This window comes from Macaca thibetana, chromosome 2 (genome assembly GCF_024542745.1).
Source record: "Macaca thibetana thibetana isolate TM-01 chromosome 2, ASM2454274v1, whole genome shotgun sequence".
NCBI lineage: Eukaryota > Metazoa > Chordata > Mammalia > Primates > Cercopithecidae > Macaca > Macaca thibetana.
The window spans coordinates 140,585,380-140,603,283 of NC_065579.1; the positions used below are offsets into that span (position 1 = coordinate 140,585,380).

General features: G+C 51.8%; 2 protein-coding genes across 2 annotated transcripts in view; both read left to right on the forward strand.

Annotated features, from left to right (window-relative positions):
- The window catches only part of SLC6A11 (solute carrier family 6 member 11), a 122,368-nt gene extending 117,235 nt beyond the window's left edge, over positions 1-5,133 (forward strand). Inside the window, exon 14 of the mRNA XM_050781470.1 lies at positions 2,599-5,133. Within this exon, the coding sequence (XP_050637427.1) occupies positions 2,599-2,751 (153 nt within the window). The 3' untranslated portion in view covers positions 2,752-5,133. The remainder of the gene's footprint in view (positions 1-2,598) is intronic.
- Positions 5,134-17,875: 12,742 nt separating this feature from the next.
- Positions 17,876-17,904, forward strand: part of SLC6A1 (solute carrier family 6 member 1) — an 85,067-nt gene continuing 85,038 nt past the window's right edge. Inside the window, exon 1 of the mRNA XM_050781471.1 lies at positions 17,876-17,888. The gene's annotated coding sequence lies outside the window, so the exon portion shown is untranslated. The remainder of the gene's footprint in view (positions 17,889-17,904) is intronic.

Genomic DNA, 17,904 nt, shown 5'->3' on the forward strand with positions numbered 1-17,904 from the left:
TCTGACGGGTCACCCTGCCAGGCTGTCTACCTGCTGTATCTCCTGCCATCCTCAGAGCAAACTGGGGCGACAGGCATCATTTTCTGCAGTTAGCAGGTAGAGGAAACAGGTTCAGAGAAATCAGGTCACTTGCCTGCGGTTACACAGCCAACAGTTAGCAGATCACATTGGTAAAGACAATTTCATCAAAGTAGATTTTAGATATCCTAAAATTAACCCATTTCAGCTATACGATTAAACAATTTGTAGTAATGTTCCACAATATGCGGTCATTGTCATGAATCCGTTTTAGAATACTTCCGTCATCCTAATAAGAGTTCTCATGCCCATTCACCGTTAACCCTTGTTCCACCCCCAGACAACCACAGATCGACTCAGTCTCTGTGGATTTGCCTACCCTGGATGTTTCCTGTCACTGGAGTCCTACAGTGTGTGGTCCTTTGTCAGCAACCGAATCGTTACCGAGCCCATCTTACTCCAGAGCGGCACTCCCTATTCACTCTCCTTCCCTACCGCTGGCAGCGGTTTGAGTGGGTTTCTGCTTATTTAGTATACAGCACAGGGTGTTTGTTGTGTGCCAGACGCTGTTCTAAGCAGTTTACAAATACTAAGTCATTTAATCCGCATAGCAGTCCTGGGGGGTGGAGATTCTTTTTGTCTCCATGGATGAGGAAACTGAAGTACTGAGAAGTGAAGCAACTTGCCCAAGGGCACACAGCTTCTGAAGGATACAGCAGAGCCTCTGACATGTGTGATCCTGTCCCCTGAGTTTTGCTGCCTCACCTTCTTCTGCTGGACCGGTTGCACTCTACTGTGCGGCCCTGTCTCTGCCCCAAGGCCACACCCCAGGGACTGCAGGAGTTGAACTTGGCCACCTGGGAGGCGATGGGGAGTGGGGGTATGCACAGCCAGAATGCAAGCTCCAGCTCAGAGGCAGCTACACCCAGCCCACCTGCCTGCCCACTGAGGGGCCCGGGCTCCAGAAATAGCCATGCATCCAGCCAGAAGGAGCCAGCCACTAAGGAAGGTCTCTTTCTCAAGCTTGCTCACGCCCCAGAGCAAGTCAGGCTCCTTGGCGCCTGTAGGTCGAGGGCAGTTGGTTAATTCTGATCTCAGGCCAAACATGTCCAGAGGGGAGCTGACCTGGGGCCTTAAAACCTTGACCACTGGAAGGCCCCTGCCCAAACTTCCAGATGATCTTTTGGTGTTCAGAAATGCCTGGTGTTGCCTGCTAAATCCTCTAGAGATCATCTCAGGCCTAGTGTGCGGGGGAAAGCAGGAGAGGGAGCATTCTTTCCTAAGCCCCCTCCATCTCCCTGAGCTCACACACCTGCCAACGTGGACAGCAGGGTTTATTAAAGAGGGAATTCTTTGGAGGCATCAGACCCAGTTTCCAGGTCTTCCTCACCAAGAGTCCTTGTGCCAGGTAGTCCACTACCCTGAGCCTTAGTTCCCACAAAGCTGCTGCTGGGGGATGGGAGGGATCTAGAGGGGAAAATGAGGATAGAGGTGCCTCAGAGAGGTGCTCTGAGGATGCATCCTACTGAATGGAAGGTAACATGGTGACCACTCAACTAATCTGATCCTTATACTAACCCCGGAAGGCAGGTACCATTATTATCCCCCTTTACAGATGGGGAAACTGAGGGACAGGGGGTTAAGCTTCTTGCCCTTGTTAAATGGTAGAGCCAGAACACAAACCCAAGCGCCTGGCTTTGGAACCCATGCTGTAGCCCCAGATCTGTGCCAGAGTCTGGGGCACAGTGTGCCCCAGCAGGCACAGCAGGATCTGAAAGAGAAGGCAGAGCCTTGATCCTGAGAAACCAGCCACCCAAAAGGCTTTGCAGCCTTCCTTGGGAAAGGGTTTATGCCCAGAAAGCACCCCCTAAATCCTAGCTTGGAGTCTTCTCCCAGGAAACTTGGGGAGTGCAGATGAAGCGGAGGGATAGGGGCCTGAGGCAGGGCCACATCTGGTCTGAGGGGCAGGGCCATGGGACAGGAGTCTGCATCCATCAGAGCTAGCCACCTGGTGCTGGCTGCTTTGCAAGGCGGCCTGAGGCTGTGAGCCTTGGGCTTTGTGTTAATGCTTCTACCTTTGAGCACAGCTGGAGGAACACCCAACACACGCTACACCTTCCCCACATGATGGCACCCCTTCCATGGGAAACGCACCCAGGTATCCAGCAATTGTCCTGTAAACAGCCCTGGAGATGCATTCCCACCCAGTGATTCACACCCAGCTTCTCACTGTCCCCCAAGGGCAGGCACGAGGCAGGGACCCTGATGACAGCTCTGAGTCCCAGCCACCTTTCCTAGCCAGGTGTGAGGCTAAGTACTTTCCATAGCCTCTCCTTACTCTTGACCTAATGCCAGGAGTAGGGACCTCTACCGTCCCCATTTTCCAGAGGAGGAAACTGAGACCCAGGGAGATTGTTCATCATCGAGGGCAGAGCCGTAAGAGGCCAAGCTGGGGCCCGGACCTTAGTCTGAGAATTCTTCAGCACCCAGGTGTCCCCCGTGTACTTGGGAGAGGCCAAGGCAGACCCTGGACCCTGGCAGCTAATCACTCAGATCTTTCCCTCCTCTCCAACCATCCAGAAACTTCAGAAGTTGACGACCCCCAGCACAGATCTGAAAATGCGGGGCAAGCTTGGGGTGAGCCCACGGATGGTGACAGTTAATGACTGTGATGCCAAACTCAAGAGCGACGGGACCATCGCAGCCATCACAGAGAAGGAGACGCACTTCTGAGCGGCCGCCAGCCACCTGGGGCTCTTCTTCCTTTCTTCCCCCCATGTGTGTAAATGAATTCCCGAACCCCATGCTTCACCTAATGGTAGGGGCTTGCTTGTTTTGCACAGGATTTATTAACAAGTTAATTTTAAGGTGGCCACTGTACACTGCTCTAAAGTCATATCCCCTCCCCGCCCCCAGTCATCATGGAAGTAACCACTCCAAAGAGATAACACTGTACAGTGACTGCCAGATCTTCTGTCCTAGGGCAGTTTTAATCAATGTTTTCTAGGGATTAAGAAGAAGTGTATAATATTGTAAAACTTTTTTTACTGGGGTCGTGGGCCAGGTGGGGTGGGGAGTGATGGCTGTCCTCCTCTGTCAGCCTTTTAATGACTGTTCTGTGTCCCATGTTTGTCTCTGACCATCCACAGCCGCCCCTCCTCCATACCCCAGGGTATGGCCCCAAGCTGGGGCCCTGCTTGTGTTTATCCTCGGCTGCTGTCTTGCCAGTAGTTTTCCTTCAAACGTTCCCTTTCCAAGGGACACTGGGTTTGCAGACAGCAAGGCTATGTGGCAGAGAAGAAAAGGTTCAACAGACTCAGGACTCCTGGGCTGGAGACCCCCCTCTGCCCTGATCCCATGAAGTGACCTTGGGCACTCCCTTTCCCTCCCTGGGCCTCAGTTTCCCCATCTCCCAAATGGGAGGAGGAGCCGGATTGGGTTATCTCTTAGGGATTCTCTTTGTGTGCCTTGCTGGCTCGCAGACCTGCCATGGACCTTGGCTTCCTCTGAAGACTTGCAGGCAATAATCTCTGCCCTCCCAGTTGTACCTCCTCCCCACCTGCTTATTTAAAATCAAGTTTATTGTAGAAATGGTGTGGTGTTGATGTGTGTTTTCCCTAAAACTCTAATTTCATCTCATCTGTGGGTAGCCCTGCTCTCTGGACACCAGTGGGTCCTCAGCCCCCATGGCGGGGGCTCCTCTGTCTGGCCTGCCATTTTTTCCTGGTCAGCTGCTCTTAGCCCCGGCTCTGCCTCTCCACCCTTGGCAGGGCTGGCTGGAGTTGCCTTGGGGACTGATTTTCTGGGTGGGGAAGCAGCCATCTATTCTTGCAGCCACCCCAGCCAGGATCTACGTCTTAGGACCTTCCTCCGGCCTTCCATGAGAAGGAGCCACAGTGGGGCCTGGTTTCCTCCTAAGGCCCTTCTCTATCCCAGGCCACCTCTTCTCCCTCCTCTTGTCCCCTAACGTCTGCCTACCACCATCCTCCCTCTCAGTTCTCTCCCATCCTTGCCCCTGGTTCAGGAGCCATTCTACCTGCTCCTGTGGCCAGGCGCAAGGCTACAGGTGCAGTCACCTGTTCCCTGCCACCTTCCCTCCCTTCTTTGGCAGAGAGAAGTGTCAGCTCTCACTGGAGGGAAGACCTGGGCATCCCGCTGGCTCCTCCCTCCATGGGACCTGGAGTCTGGCACTGCTCCCCAGCCAGCCTGGCTGCAGAACTCTCTGGCTGATACCGTTCTTCTTTTTTCATTGGACTTCATATCAAGCCTCTACCTTGGTTTCTGAGCTATATGAGGGTGGGGAAGGCACCCTCTTTCTTCTTTCTGTAGGTTCCCAATACTGTTTGGTGGAAATGTGGGCTTTCTCTAAACCAAGGCTTTAGTTTCCTGTAAGGGTCCTCTGTGTTTGATTCACCCAAAAGTCTACAAACCCCCAGCGTCTCTGCTCTGGCCAGCCCCGATCTGAAGCCTGTGTCTGCTGAGAGATGCCCAGTGCCCCACTGGGCAGGACAGGAAGCCTAGCCTGGGCCCCCTGTGCACACAGCTCAGGCCTGCCCAACTTCTTATGGGCAAGCTACCATCCCACTCTCGTCTCCCTGAGCTGTCTGGTTCTGCGGACCCAGGAAGGGCCAGGCTGGGGCCCTGCTTGTGTTTATCCTTGGCTGCTGTCTTCCCAGTAGGCCCCGGGCAAGGAGGCTTCCCACTGCTGCTGCTACAGGTTCTCTACACCAACTCTCATGGATGCACAGATCCCTGTGGTCCGCCTTCGCCGACACACACATATCGTACATGTGGCTGTTAACACTTGACTCACTTAACACTACTCATGGGGCAGGGCGGAGGGTGGATTGTTGTTTTTTGTTTTTTGTAATTTCCTACTAGTATTTGGGTAACTTTGGGGCCGGGGAGGGCAATGTTGGGGCAGGGGAACATGTCATTGTGATGACTTTTTTGATATTCATTAGAAACAATACATCCTTTCTGAGATATTTACAATATTATTAAAAAATGAAAACGGTTGTACTGTTTTGCATAATGAACATTTTTATTGGGCATTCAAAGGGTACAAGATTGTCTGCTTACTCATTTTTAAAAATTAAAGAAATGAACACTCAATGTGGCTATTCCTAGCAAGGTGGTATTCGTTGGGTTTTTTGTCCTGTTTTTATTCCCTCCATGATATGCCTGCAAAACCCTCCTGGATCCCTGTGTGGAAGTTGCAGTCTCAACTCAGCACTATAGATTAGAAACAAAGGCAGTGGTGTTTTAGGAGCCCAGACTTCTTTATGTTCTTGTATTTACCATTTGCCTAGTATGTGCTAGATGCTTTACAGAAGTTGTCTTTTTAATCCTTACAACAACTCTGTAAAATAGGTACTTCTCCACTTTATTTATGTCTTGCTTTATTTGTTACTTCCCCTATTTTACAGATAGCCATCTATTCTTGTAGCCACCCCAGCCAGGATCTATGTTTTAAGACCTTCCTCCAGCCTCCCATGAGGAGGAGCCACAGTGGGGCCTGGTTTTCTCCTAAGGCCCTTCTCTCCCCAGCCACCTCTTCTCCCTCCTCCTTACAGTTAGGGGATTTTGAGGCACAGAAAAGTCAAGCAATTTGCCCGCAGTCACACAGCTAGTAAACATCAGGACCAGAAAGAGCACTCAGGTGTGTCTAACCCAAAGGCCCTTTCTCCTGACCACAGGGCCTTATTGTTTCTCATGCTGTGAGGCCTAAAGAAAGCAACAGCTCCCTCACAGTGGTGAAAATAGCTGCCACAAAACTTATGCTTGTGTCCTAGTAGGCAGGCACTCATGTCTGAGGCATGCAAGGCAGAACACAGAGAGATGAGAATTTGGAGTATGCAGCCCTGGGTTAGGCTCCAGGATCTGCCCTTGCCAGCCTCAGTTTTCTCATCTCTAAAATGGGGATAATAGCTCCTGTTTCAAATGCAGGGTGATTATGAAGATCCCATGAGCTCTGTATGTGAATGATGAGGTTCTGAACTCACACTAGTTATTATTCTGAATAAATAATGCCTAAGCTCAAAAAGTGTTTGTAGTATTGCCTAGAACTTAGACTAAAGTCTCTAAATTTGTGTCTGAGATTTCTAAATGGCCACTGGAGACCACAGGCTTGTTTTGTCCTGCCAGCTCATGACAGTAAGATCACCTTATGCAGTGTCTACTCATTCCTGTCTGGTCAACCTTTTTGCTTGAAATCCCTGATCTCAAGTCTACCTGACCCTGTCTTGGCCTTTCATCCTCTCTGAGGTGGTAATATCTGCTCATAGGAAAGCATCCCACAGAGTTCTGGAATTCAGAAAGTCTCTGTGATCCACAGCCGGGGTCCCTAAGTAATTCCTGCCCTCACAGAGCCACAGGGATTGCTGCAGTCACCTGTTCCCTGCCATCTTCCCTCCTCATGTCTGAAAGTGTCTTGCATTAAGCAGCTGTCATATGCAAGAGGAGGCTGGGTTACAGAAAGATGAGTCTCACTCATTCCCAGGAAACTTCATTTGCAGACTCTTGAGCCTATAGAATTAAGAGCATGAAGAATTAATTGACGCACTAGACCCCTCCAGGCTGCAGTGTGTGCTAGTGACCCCTGCTGGCCAAGTGGGACTCTGCAGGCTGGCTCTACTAGACACTGCAAATAACCAGAGAAGGGGAAGGGAGCTTTGGAAGTGAAGTCCAGGCTACCTCAGGCCTAACAGCATTTCCCATGGAGTGGGGGGCAGATCAGGCACCAAAGAGCAGACATATTCTGCTGAAAGTGGCCAACTTTGGAAAATTGAGTCCTTTCATGCATTCAGCAGCCCTTTACTGAGCAGCCACCATATTCTTTGTGTGCACCTAGGACTAGTGTTATTATGACAAGTGAAACAGCCCCTTCCCTTGAGTGTTCCTACTGTTAGGAGGAGAGGTGTCCATACCCTTCTGGACAGGGGTAAGTTCACAGGGAGATGCTGTTCTGATTCTGACCTCCTATTCCTAGCCGTCTTCCAGCCAGTTAAGAGTTCTTCAGTGTGGCACTGAGCAAGTCTGCCCACTCCGTGGACCTCAGTTAGCCACTGGTAGAATGGCAAAGAAATGAGACCCAGAGCGGGAATGTGATTTGCCCAAGATTCCCCTAGAACTCTGTATTCCCATCTCATAATCAGTCCCCTGCACCATCTCAAGCTGTTAAAAAGCAAATGAGCTTGGGGCCCTCATTACCCATTAGGGATAAAAGTCAGCCTTTGTTGCCAACTCTGGCCACTTCTCTCTCATTTTTAAATAATGCCCACTTTGTGAGGGATACTGGAAAGAGTAACACATGCAGCATTCTCTGAGCATCCAGGGTGGCTCAAGTGTCAGAGCCACTTCACAGGAAACCACATGGCAGGATGTGCCATGGACCGAGTGCTGGAGGAGTACTGCAGGCAGGAATAAGAACTGTTATTGAGCACCTGCTGTGTTCCAGGGTCATGTCTGCGTTACCTCATCACAGCCTCACAACAAATCTAAGAAGTAAGTGTCATTAATCCCATTTTTCATATGAGGAAACTAGAGTTCAAAACTGTAAATAATTTGCCCTAAGAGATACAAATTATACCTCCTGGCAAGTGGAGGAGCTGGGCTTGGATCCAGGTTTGCTGGATCTAAATAAAGCTCATGTACCCAGCCACTTAACCAAGGATGTGGGACTTGAGTTGCACCATGGGGGATGGTAAGATTTAGGCAGAGAAGGACATTTGAGATGAGGGAACATCCCGAGTGATGACAGAGGCTTTGGGAGAGCAGGGAACCAGTGTACTCCCCATTCACTGCAGCCTCCACTTTCTGGGCTCAGGTAATACTCCCACCTCAGCCTCCTGAGTAGCTGGGACATGCCCAATTTTTTTTTTTTTTTTTTTTTTGCAGAGACAGGGTTTCACCCCAGTCTACTTTCTATAACCCTTCATGTATCTTCACCAATCTCTCTGGCAGAGTAAGATCAGGTAACACCATGCTTATCATGGAATGGCACCTGATGCAGGTCCCTCCACAGGACAGAAGCTTGGATTAACAAGTGCCCAGCTTGCCCCAGAGTGGGGAGCCATAGGAAAAGGAATACATAGGCATTGAAGACCTACTCAGTGCTGGAGACCATACCAGACCCTTTCCTATGCATTACCTTGCCCTCAACCGCCTTGTAAGTTGGCATGGTGTTCACATTCTACCAGGAATGAGGAAACAGGCTCAGAGAGGTAGATTCAGCTACCCAAGGTCACAGAGATGGAAAGTGGTAGAATTGGGGTAACAGCTCAGGTGTGTCTGGCGCCAAGGCCCGTGCACTTTCCCCCGACCACCTGTAGTAGTCAGGCTTCTCTAGAGAAACTTCTCTAAAAATTAGATATAAATATATAGAAAGAGACTTATGATAAAGGATTGGCTCATGCAATTATGGAGGCTGAGAAGTCCCATGATCTGCCATCAGCAACATGGAGACACAGGAAAGTCAACAGTGTAGTTCCAGTCCAAACCCAAAGGTTTGAGAGCCAAGAGTACTGATGTGCAATGGCAGAAGAAGATGGATGTCCCAGTTCAAGCAGAGAAAAATTTTCCTTTCACCTTTTTGTTGTTCTTGGGTCCTCACAGGATTGGATGATGACTGTCTGCCTTGGTGAGGGCAGGTCTTGTTTACTAGGTCTACTGATTCAACTGCTAATTTCTTCTGGAAACACCCTCACAGACATGCCAGGAACAATGTGTACCAGCTATCTGGACATTCCTTAACTCAGTCAAGGTGACACATGAAATTGACCATCACAGCACCGTTGGGAACCACTAAATGTCACCACAGTCATCAGCATTGAGAGGTTAATCAAGGCCATGGAGAGGCTACAGATGGTGGTGGAGGCCATGTGGGGAAGGTCTGAAGGTCTTCAGGGGCCTTGGAATGCCTTTGGTGACACTAGGGACCTCTGGAAACCTTCACCGTTTCCCAGAAATGATAGAAGGCCATGGGAGTTCACTGATAAAGACAAGGGGATGTTAAAGCCAGTGAGAGGCATTGGAAATGCCTGGGACCCCCTGGAGACCTGAAAGAGATGTTGCAAGGGGAGGGGGCCTGGAGACCCGGTAGAATTATGTGGAGCCATTTGGGAGTTACAAGAGACTGAGAGTGACAGGAATATATGGAAGTCATAATGGCTACTGGAAAAAAAAAAAAAAGAGGCTCACTTGGGAGCATTAAGAGGTGCTGAGAGCCATCAAGAGTTATAAAAAATATCACAGCCCTTGGTCATTACTGGGGGGTATTTCAGTCATCCAGAGTCCTAGGGAGTACTTGGGATCACCTTGGGGGGGCCCTGCCTGGAGGAGCAATATGCAGGACGTAGCCTTGAGGAAAGGGGAGGAGGGTAGCTCGGAAATGCTCTTACAGGGGGGCACAGAGACTGGGAGCCAGAGCCAACATGAATAAAGGGGTCAGATGCCTGACTGGCAGAGATGGAAAAGCCAGGCCAGAACTCTGCAGACCACGAGAGGCAGCCGGCGGGTACGTGATGGGACAAGGATTTTTTTTACCTTGACCTTCCTAGGCTTGTACAGGTCTGAGTTTTCTGGAGATTCCCAACCTGGGTGTGTCAGATTCCCCATCTGGGTCTAGCCGACACTTGGCTTTTCTTATTCTCCTGGGAATTTTCTCTGCCTTTCTTTTCAAAGCCAACCATTCCTGGGGTGACAAGGCTCTTATAGCCCAGGCTGAGCAGGGGCTCAGCCCCCACCAGAGGTGAAGGATTTAGGGGAAACCTAACAGAGGAATCTGGGCCTGAGCTCTGGGAGCCCCTGGTCGGATGATGGAGAGAGGGGACAGAGGACACTGTAGAGTGAAGGCAAGTGTCCTTTATTGAGCACCTACCATGCACCTAGGATGAGGTGGGTGTTTTCCGTAATCCTCACAACGACCACTGGAACTGTGATTTATTCTCATGTTACAGATGTGCACACAGGCTCGAGAGGTAAATGGAAGAACTTGCCCAACATCACACAGGCTGTGCCGGAATTCAAACCAGGTGGATCAAACCCAGAATTCTTGGCTTTTTCCCTCTATACCAGGCAACTATTGGCTTGGCCCAGGTCTCTAGCAGGGAAGAATGAGTTCTGAGCCTTCCTGCCCTTACCCACTCTCCCCGACCCCTATCCCTCCATCCCAGTCCTGGGCTCAGAGGGGCTGGTGGCTGGCAGATCCAGGCTCTGTTAGCAGTAAGTCAACCACCAGATGGCGCTGCTGCTAAACCCAAGCCCCCTCCCTGTGGTCCAGGCTCAGGCCAGTGAGGTCAGAACTGGAGCTGGGACCCCACAGTTGAGACTAGAGGGTCCAGAGGTCTCACTCTGGGTGCCCAGATGAGGGACAGAAAGGTTGCCCTTGTCAAACGCACACAATTCATCCTTCTCACCCTGCCCCATCCCTAGCTCATGTTTGCAGCACTACCCCAACAGCCAGAAGTGAGAGTTCTTAACTCTCTCACTCCTTTGCTGTGTGACCTTGGGCAAATGACTTTGCTTCTCTGACTTCAACGTCCTCTTCTGTCCAAGTGGACAGAATAAGCCACTCAGGGGTGCTGAGAGAATGAGATGAGATGATGGTGTGTGCCAAGCGTCAGGCACACAGGGAGAACGTGACTCTCCCAGTGAGCCTCCTTCCTCGGGGCCACAGTCAGAAGGGCCCCAGCCAGTGTCAGGAGACCTGCACCCTAGCTCTGAATTCGCTCTGTGCCTTCACAAAGACACACTGCCTCTCCAAGGCTCGGCTTTCTCATCTGTAAAGTGGCACTAATCACAGGCGCTTTCTCTTTGGTTATTCGGAGGATGAAATGAGAACATGGCTAGATGGCATTTCTTTTATAAAGCCCCACGTGATCAGGAAAGGTGATTATTGAAAATGTCTACAGCAGCTTTCAGGGCGTGGGGTTGGGTGAATGTGTAAACGGTGGTGAGGTGGGAGAGGTGACTGGGCACATGGGACAGGCTGCTGGTTTTGCTCTGTGTACCTAGCAATGACACAAGCCGCTTGGACCACACCCTACTTGGTATCTTCCCGGCCATGCCGCAAGCCCCTATCTTGCTCCGTCTATCCTGGAAGCTTGCCCCAACCCATTTAAACACAAAAATGTATGAGTGCCTGCACGGAACAAAGATGAGAGGCAGAACACGGAAATGCCGAATGTGATTATCTCTGAATGATAAGGTTTGAGCTGATTTTTATTTTTCTCCTTTTTCTTTTATTTTTTTCTGTACCATCCAATTTTTTTTTAACAAAGAACATCTATTGCTTTTATATTCCAAAAACCAGAATCCATAAAGCTATTTTTAAAAATTCTTTCCTTGCCATCAAGAGGTTGGTTACAAATGAAGGTTCCAGAGAAAGAAACGATGATTCTCCTGTGGCTGGAAGACGTGGCCAGAGGGAGACGCGAGGGGAGAGGAGGTGTCACCACGTAAGCTGCCTTCAATCCTGTCTCCAGCCTCCCCTGGGAAGCCAAGGAAGAGGCAGATGCAGCAGGACCCCTCCTCCGGGCCACAGAGCTCCCCGTAACATGTATGGGCCGGCATTCCAGGGGCCTTGATCTTGCCGCTTGTCTCTGGGAACTCGTCATGGTTGTTGAAGGAGGAAGGGAGCAAACAAGCAGGGAAGCCATGCTTGGTTGAGGGCTGACTATGTTCCAAGTGCTGCCGCCTCTATTAACTCGTCAGACCTCCCTCCCCACACTCACCTGTTGAGGGAGCTGGGATTATCAGCCCAGTTTACAGATGAGAAAACTGCGATATGAACTTCCATATCTGACTGCCTTCTGGATCTCTCCTCTTGAACATCCATTCAGCATCTCAAACTCAATTTTCCCAACTGAATTCGCCTTCTACAGCCTCTACCCCTGCCCAGCCTATTCCTTCCTATCTCAATAAGCGACACCGCTGTCCAACCACTTCCTTTATTCAGCAAATACTGATGGAGCACCCACTACGGCCCTGCCCTTGAGGAACTTGCACTCTCCCCAGAGGAGACAAGACCATGGACATTTTGGAAAGTAAAATTATGCAGTGTTGCAGAAGATGATAAATTATCTGGCTAAAAATAAAGCAGGGAAGAGGTATAGGAAGGGTCAGATTAGGGAGATTGGAATTTTAAACAGGCTGGTCAGGGAAGGCCTCATGGGGAAGGTGAAGGAGGGAGGCAGTAGCTACCCCAGGAGGAGCATTCAGGCAGAGGGAGCAGCGTGTGTAAAGGCCCTGGGGTGGGCGCTTATCTGCAGCTAAGAGGCCAGGGTTGCTGAGGCAAAGTGAGCAAAGGAGGACTGGTGGAAGGGCAGGCCAGAGAGTTGGTGGGCAGATCACAGAGGGCCCCAAGGCCAGTGCGGATGTGCGATGAGGAGGAGTGAGGGCTCTCAGCAGGAAAGGGCCCTGTTTTAACAAGGCCCCTCGGGCTGCTGGCAGGAGCTTGGGTGGAAGCATGGAGACCAGAGAGGAGGCTGTTGTCCTCCAGGAAAGAGACGATGGTGGCTGTACCAGACAGAAGGGGACATGGGATCTGATTCTGGGTCTATTTAGAAGGTAAACCAACAGGGTTTCCTGGCGGATTGAGAGAGAGACGAGTTGAGGATGACTGAGGTTTGGGGCCAGCTTGTCAAGCGAGAAAACCTCATTCCCCGCATTCAATCCACCTGTATGTCTCATTGGCTCTTCCTCTTTAAACCTCTCAAGTCCAATCACTGTCTCCGCCCCAGCCACTGCTTTGACCTCCCACCATCCCCTGGGCTGCTGCTACCTCCTCCTGGCCCACTTGCCCTGCCTTCTCCTCCAAGGTGCCTTCCCCTCAACCCCTGTGATGGGGCAGTTCATGCCCATTAGCACTCATGGCAGACCTGAGCCAGAGCCCACCACTGTCAGGGAACTTCCCTTCTGCCTGAGAGTTACCCCCCCAAAAGGAAATCAGGGGTGGTCAACAGATGGAGGATGGTGCTGGTTCACCAAAAACCCACCATGTCCACCCCAAGGGCCAGCTGCATGACAACCAGGCATTGTTCAGCGAGGAGAGGAAGGAGGCCCCAGGACTGGCAAAGGCTGGGCCTTTGAAGAAGTTCATAGCTCAGCGTGGGCTCTGGCATCTCAAAGGTGTGGGTCTGAATCATGGCTCTATCTCTTACAACATCTGGGTGACCTTGAGCAAGTCTCTTCACCTCTCTGAGCCTCCCTTTGCTCATCTGCAAATTGGAACCAATAATCTCCGAGCCTCAAGATTCTTGCAAGACCTAGGAGTTCCATTAGGGTGTTGGCTTACATTAACCTAAAGCAATGCCTCCCGGGGCCTGATGGGCCCCCATGAAAGGAATGGACGTAGCTTTGGAGCCAGACAGACTGGATTCCCATCCCAGCTCAGCTGAGTGACCTTGGGCAAACCTCTTCCTCTCTGAGCCTCCGTCTCCTCCCCCTGCAAAACAGACCCCCTCTCACCAAAAAAGCAGGTGTACATGCACCCAGCACACAGTAGGTACTCAGCCACCATGCTAGAGAGTTTGGACTTCACCCTGGAGGCAGCTGGACCCATTGCTCCCATGCCCCCCTTTCTGGGCCAGGGCAGCTGCAGGCCTGATGGGGTGTTTTTATCTCCAAGCCGCAGTGGGCTCCGCAGAGCTCGGCAGAGTCCCTGGGCGCATGGACAAAGAGCTGTTGTTCCCTCGGATCTAAAATTGCCTCCCTCTGATTGCCGCTATACAAACCCAGGCGGCTGCTCGCTTCCCCCATCCAGTTGGGTCTATTTCAAGAACACGCTGATTAGCGCTGATTGCGCCTTGATTGTGGCGGGCGCCTTGCCCAGCCCCCTCCCCATGTGCGGAATACATGCTCCTGCTCCCCCACCACGGCTCCTGCTGTCACCCAGGGGCCACCAGACCAGGAGACCAGGCGAGTGGTGCAACACACATGAGCTAGGGTCCTCATTCTTCCTTTGGGCAGATGACCTTCCCTCTCTCAGGTCTCTACTTCCTTCTCTGCAAAATCCTTCTGGGCTCAGAAGGGTATGGAATAAAATAGCACGTGGAGGAATGTAGCTTTCATGGTGGGCATTTAGACACTGTGACGGGTCAGTGGCCAGGGGAAGTGGCTCTTCAAAACACCCCATCACACACACATTTGGACACATATGCACACACACGCAGACACACAGACACACACACACACACAGACGCCATTCATGCCGCTGGCTGCACTTGAAGCCACCCTTGATGGGACGGGATGGAGCTTTAATAATTAGACTTCGCTGCACTGGGCATCTGACGCTTGCCTTGGGCACATCATCCATGCAAACTCCACAACCATCTTTTCAGCACATATTTTGTGCCCATTTTGCAGATGAGGACGCTGAGGTTAATGGAGGTGATGTGACTTGCCTCGCATCTCGCAAGGAGGGAATGGTGACGTCAGGATTTGATCCAAGCTCCTTGTGAGGCAGAAGCTAGTGTTCTCACCACCCCATAGCCCGCTCAGGGTTTGCGCCTGTTTGAATGGAAACTATGAGTGGGAACAGCTTATAAGACAACTTATGCTGGTTATTTTTACTGTATTCGTCCTGTGTGATCCTGGAAAAGTCTCTTCTCCTGATGGGGCCTGTTTCTTCCTCTGTAAAATAGGGTGCCCCTGGTCATGAACTGATTCTTGGACTTTCCTGGAAGCACATTTTAAAAATGCAGATTCTCAACTCTGTCCTTAGAGATCTGGAATCAGTCGGCCTGGGATGGGCCCAGGAATCAGTATTTTAAGATACTCTCCAGGTAACAGTGGGCACCAGAGGAACAGTGGTTTGGGGAAAGTCTACTCCCTGGCAAGTTAAGCCTCCTCCCTGGCAAGATAGCGAGTTAAGCCATCTTGTCACCCAAGCCAGAAACTCAAACATCAATCAATCCTGTCCCAGACTCCCTCGCTGAACTGCAATCATTGCAAGATCTACCTGTTCACTCTCAAAGGGGCCTCTCTGCATCCCTGCTGTCCCCTCACCCACTCAGCCCAAGCCCCATCACCCCCACACCTAGACCACTTCAGGGCCCTCCTTCCAGGACTCCCTGTGGCCACAGTGCCCACCCCCACTCTCCACTTCAGTCCCTTTTCTACACAGCAGATAGAATGATCTTGAAATGCAAATCTGAACACCAGCCCTGACCGTTCCCAGCTTAAACCATCAATGGCTCCCTATTGCTGCAAATATTAAGATTAAACCCTACATAGTGGCCTACAAGGCTCTGCAGAGACTGGCCCCTGTCCCTCTCCAGCCTCATTTTACACCACTAGCTTCCTGGTCTTCTCTCAGACTTCAGATTTTAATCCACTCTGCGCCTGTCCACCAGAGGGCCTCTAGCCTCGCCGTGTTTTCTTCCCGGATAGAGCATCTTGTCTCCCTTCTTCTAGTTAACTCTGGCCCATTCATTAGACTGAGCTCAGCCCTCACTTCCTGCAACTATCCTGAGAGGAACTGTGGACTGGCCTGGGTCCTTGGTCCTTGGAATCCCAGGCAGCCTAAGCCAAGGCCTGTTGGCAACAGTGGGAGCTCCAGAGCTCTGGCTCAGGGACTGGAATTCTCATTGGATTTTCCACTTAGCCCCCAGGTCCTGGGTAGTGCTAGGAAGTGGCATAATCTGAAGGCCTCTGACTCCCGGTTGGGAGGTTCTTGCAGCCTCAGGGGCTTCTGAGGGGCACACATCAGTTCCCTCCCCTCTGCCGTCTACTCCTGGGAGAGCCCTTCTCTCTCAGGCATCTCCCACCCTTTTCCCATTCCCTTCTTCTGTCTCACTGCCTCTTTTCCTCTTCAACACCCCTGCTCCTCTCTCACCTCTCCCTCTCCCCTCCTCTCCCTCCTCCCCATCCCTACTCCCCCAGGCTCCTTCCTTTTCTCTCCACACTCCTGCCACCTCGACTTCCTCCTCTCCTCTTTAGGCACCCCTCCCTGTCTGCTACTTCCATGCTGCTTATCTCCCCACCTCAAACTCTCTCTTTCTCTCTCACACCCCGCTCTGTGCACCATACTGAGGAGGCCTGCAAGCGCCCTGCAGCCCTTGGGGATGTGGCTCCAACGTTCCATCCTGAGGAAGAAGAAGCGGAGGGAGACGTGGCTTTCAGAAGTCCCTCCCTGCTGTCCTGCAGCAGAGCAGAGCACTGGGGGAGTGGGGAGGAGGCCTGGGCTGTGGTGAGAGGAGGCTCAGGACAAAACAGGGACCTAGGGGAGGCCTCATCAGGTGCAGGTTCAAGAGCACAGGCTCTGGAGTCACACAGGCCTGGGTTCAAATCCTGGCTCTGCCACTTCCTGGCTGTGTGACTCAGGGCAAGTCACTTGACCTCTCTTGGCCTCAATTTCCCCATCTGTAAAATGAGGATGAAGCTAGTTCCTGCCTCCTAGGGTTGTTATGAAAATCCAGGGAGCTCATGCAAAGTGTTTGACACCAGGCCGGACATACAGGGGGCGATCAGTATCTTGAATAGGGAGTCCGGGACTGGCCTTGGCCCCACACTTCACATCTGGGGAATGGGCTGGGCATCTGAGCCATGCATTTCTAAGTGAACCCTCAGAGGAAGGAGGGGGCTCCAGGGTTAAGACTCCCAAGGCACCTCCACAGCTGCAGTCCAAGTGAGGACTGGGATGACTTGCTGCCATATTCTTCCAATGCCCAGAAAGGTGAGGCCACAGGCCCCAAATCTCAAAGCACTCTCAGCAAGGTCAGCACTTCAACTCAGCGGCATGGCTCCTCCAAACCTGTCTCCCTCCATCACCTGGAATTGGGTCCCAACTCTGGGGATCCTCCTGAGGCTGGCACAGATAGGCTCTTCAGGGCCCATGTGTGGGATGTGGGAGACAGACAGGATGTTTGCCCAGACTCTGGGATTCTGCAGACCCCCGCCCCTACCCCCTGTTGCTAGGCAACAGCTGCTCATTGCTAAGGGTACCTGCAGAGGTGGAGCAGAGGGAGGTGGAAGCAGCTGGCTCTGTCCTTCACAAAGAGTCCCAAGTCAGGCGCAGTGAGGATCAGAACCTCTGAGATGAGCAGGGACTTGCCCAAGGTCACTAGAGATGTGGGCTAACACATCCTACTGCCAAATGCCAGGGCTGGCAGGACCTGCAGAAAGCTGGATAACACGGGGTACATGTATTACCCTTGAGTCCTGAGCCCAGGACAGACGTCACTAAGCACCGACCATTCTCCTTCCCACCCAGCCCAGCCCTAGCCTCAGAATTCTCAGCACAGCAGTCGAGCAGCTGCTGCAGCAATGCATCAGTGCTGGCATGCGAGACAGACCTATTTCTCATTTCTTATCTACCTCAACACTGTCATTTCACAGATGGATAAACTGAGGCCCAGAGATAAGATGCAGTAGAATGAAGTGCGCGTGGGGCCTGAGCGTCAAATGACCTCCAGGTCTTAGCTCTGTGCTGTCTTGCTGTGTGACTGCGAGCAAGCCCCTCTACCTCTCTGAACCTCAGACTACGTGTATAGAATGGGTCTGAGGAGAGCAAGCCCTCCCTGTTAAAATCAAATGGGGGAGTGGGTGCAAGCACTCCCTGGGTGCCAGGCACAGAGTGGCACTCGGGCATCTTTCCACCCTTCACTCCTTTCTTGTCTCTCATCCAGGGCCTGGCAGCAGGCAGGCTAACACGCAGGGCTTCTCCGCCCCCAACACACCTCCCTCAGTTCCAGCTTCTCCAGCTGCTCCATTTCTGGGCAGATGTTTGCCCCACAAATGGTTTTAACTGTGGGGGAGGTGAGGGAAGGGGTCAGATTTGGAGCTCACTGGCTCTGAGCTTAGTGGGAGGAGGATGGAAAAGGTGGTCACCCATGGGGCTGAGACAGGTATCTGCTGGAGGGGGGATGGTTGCCTGGAAACCAC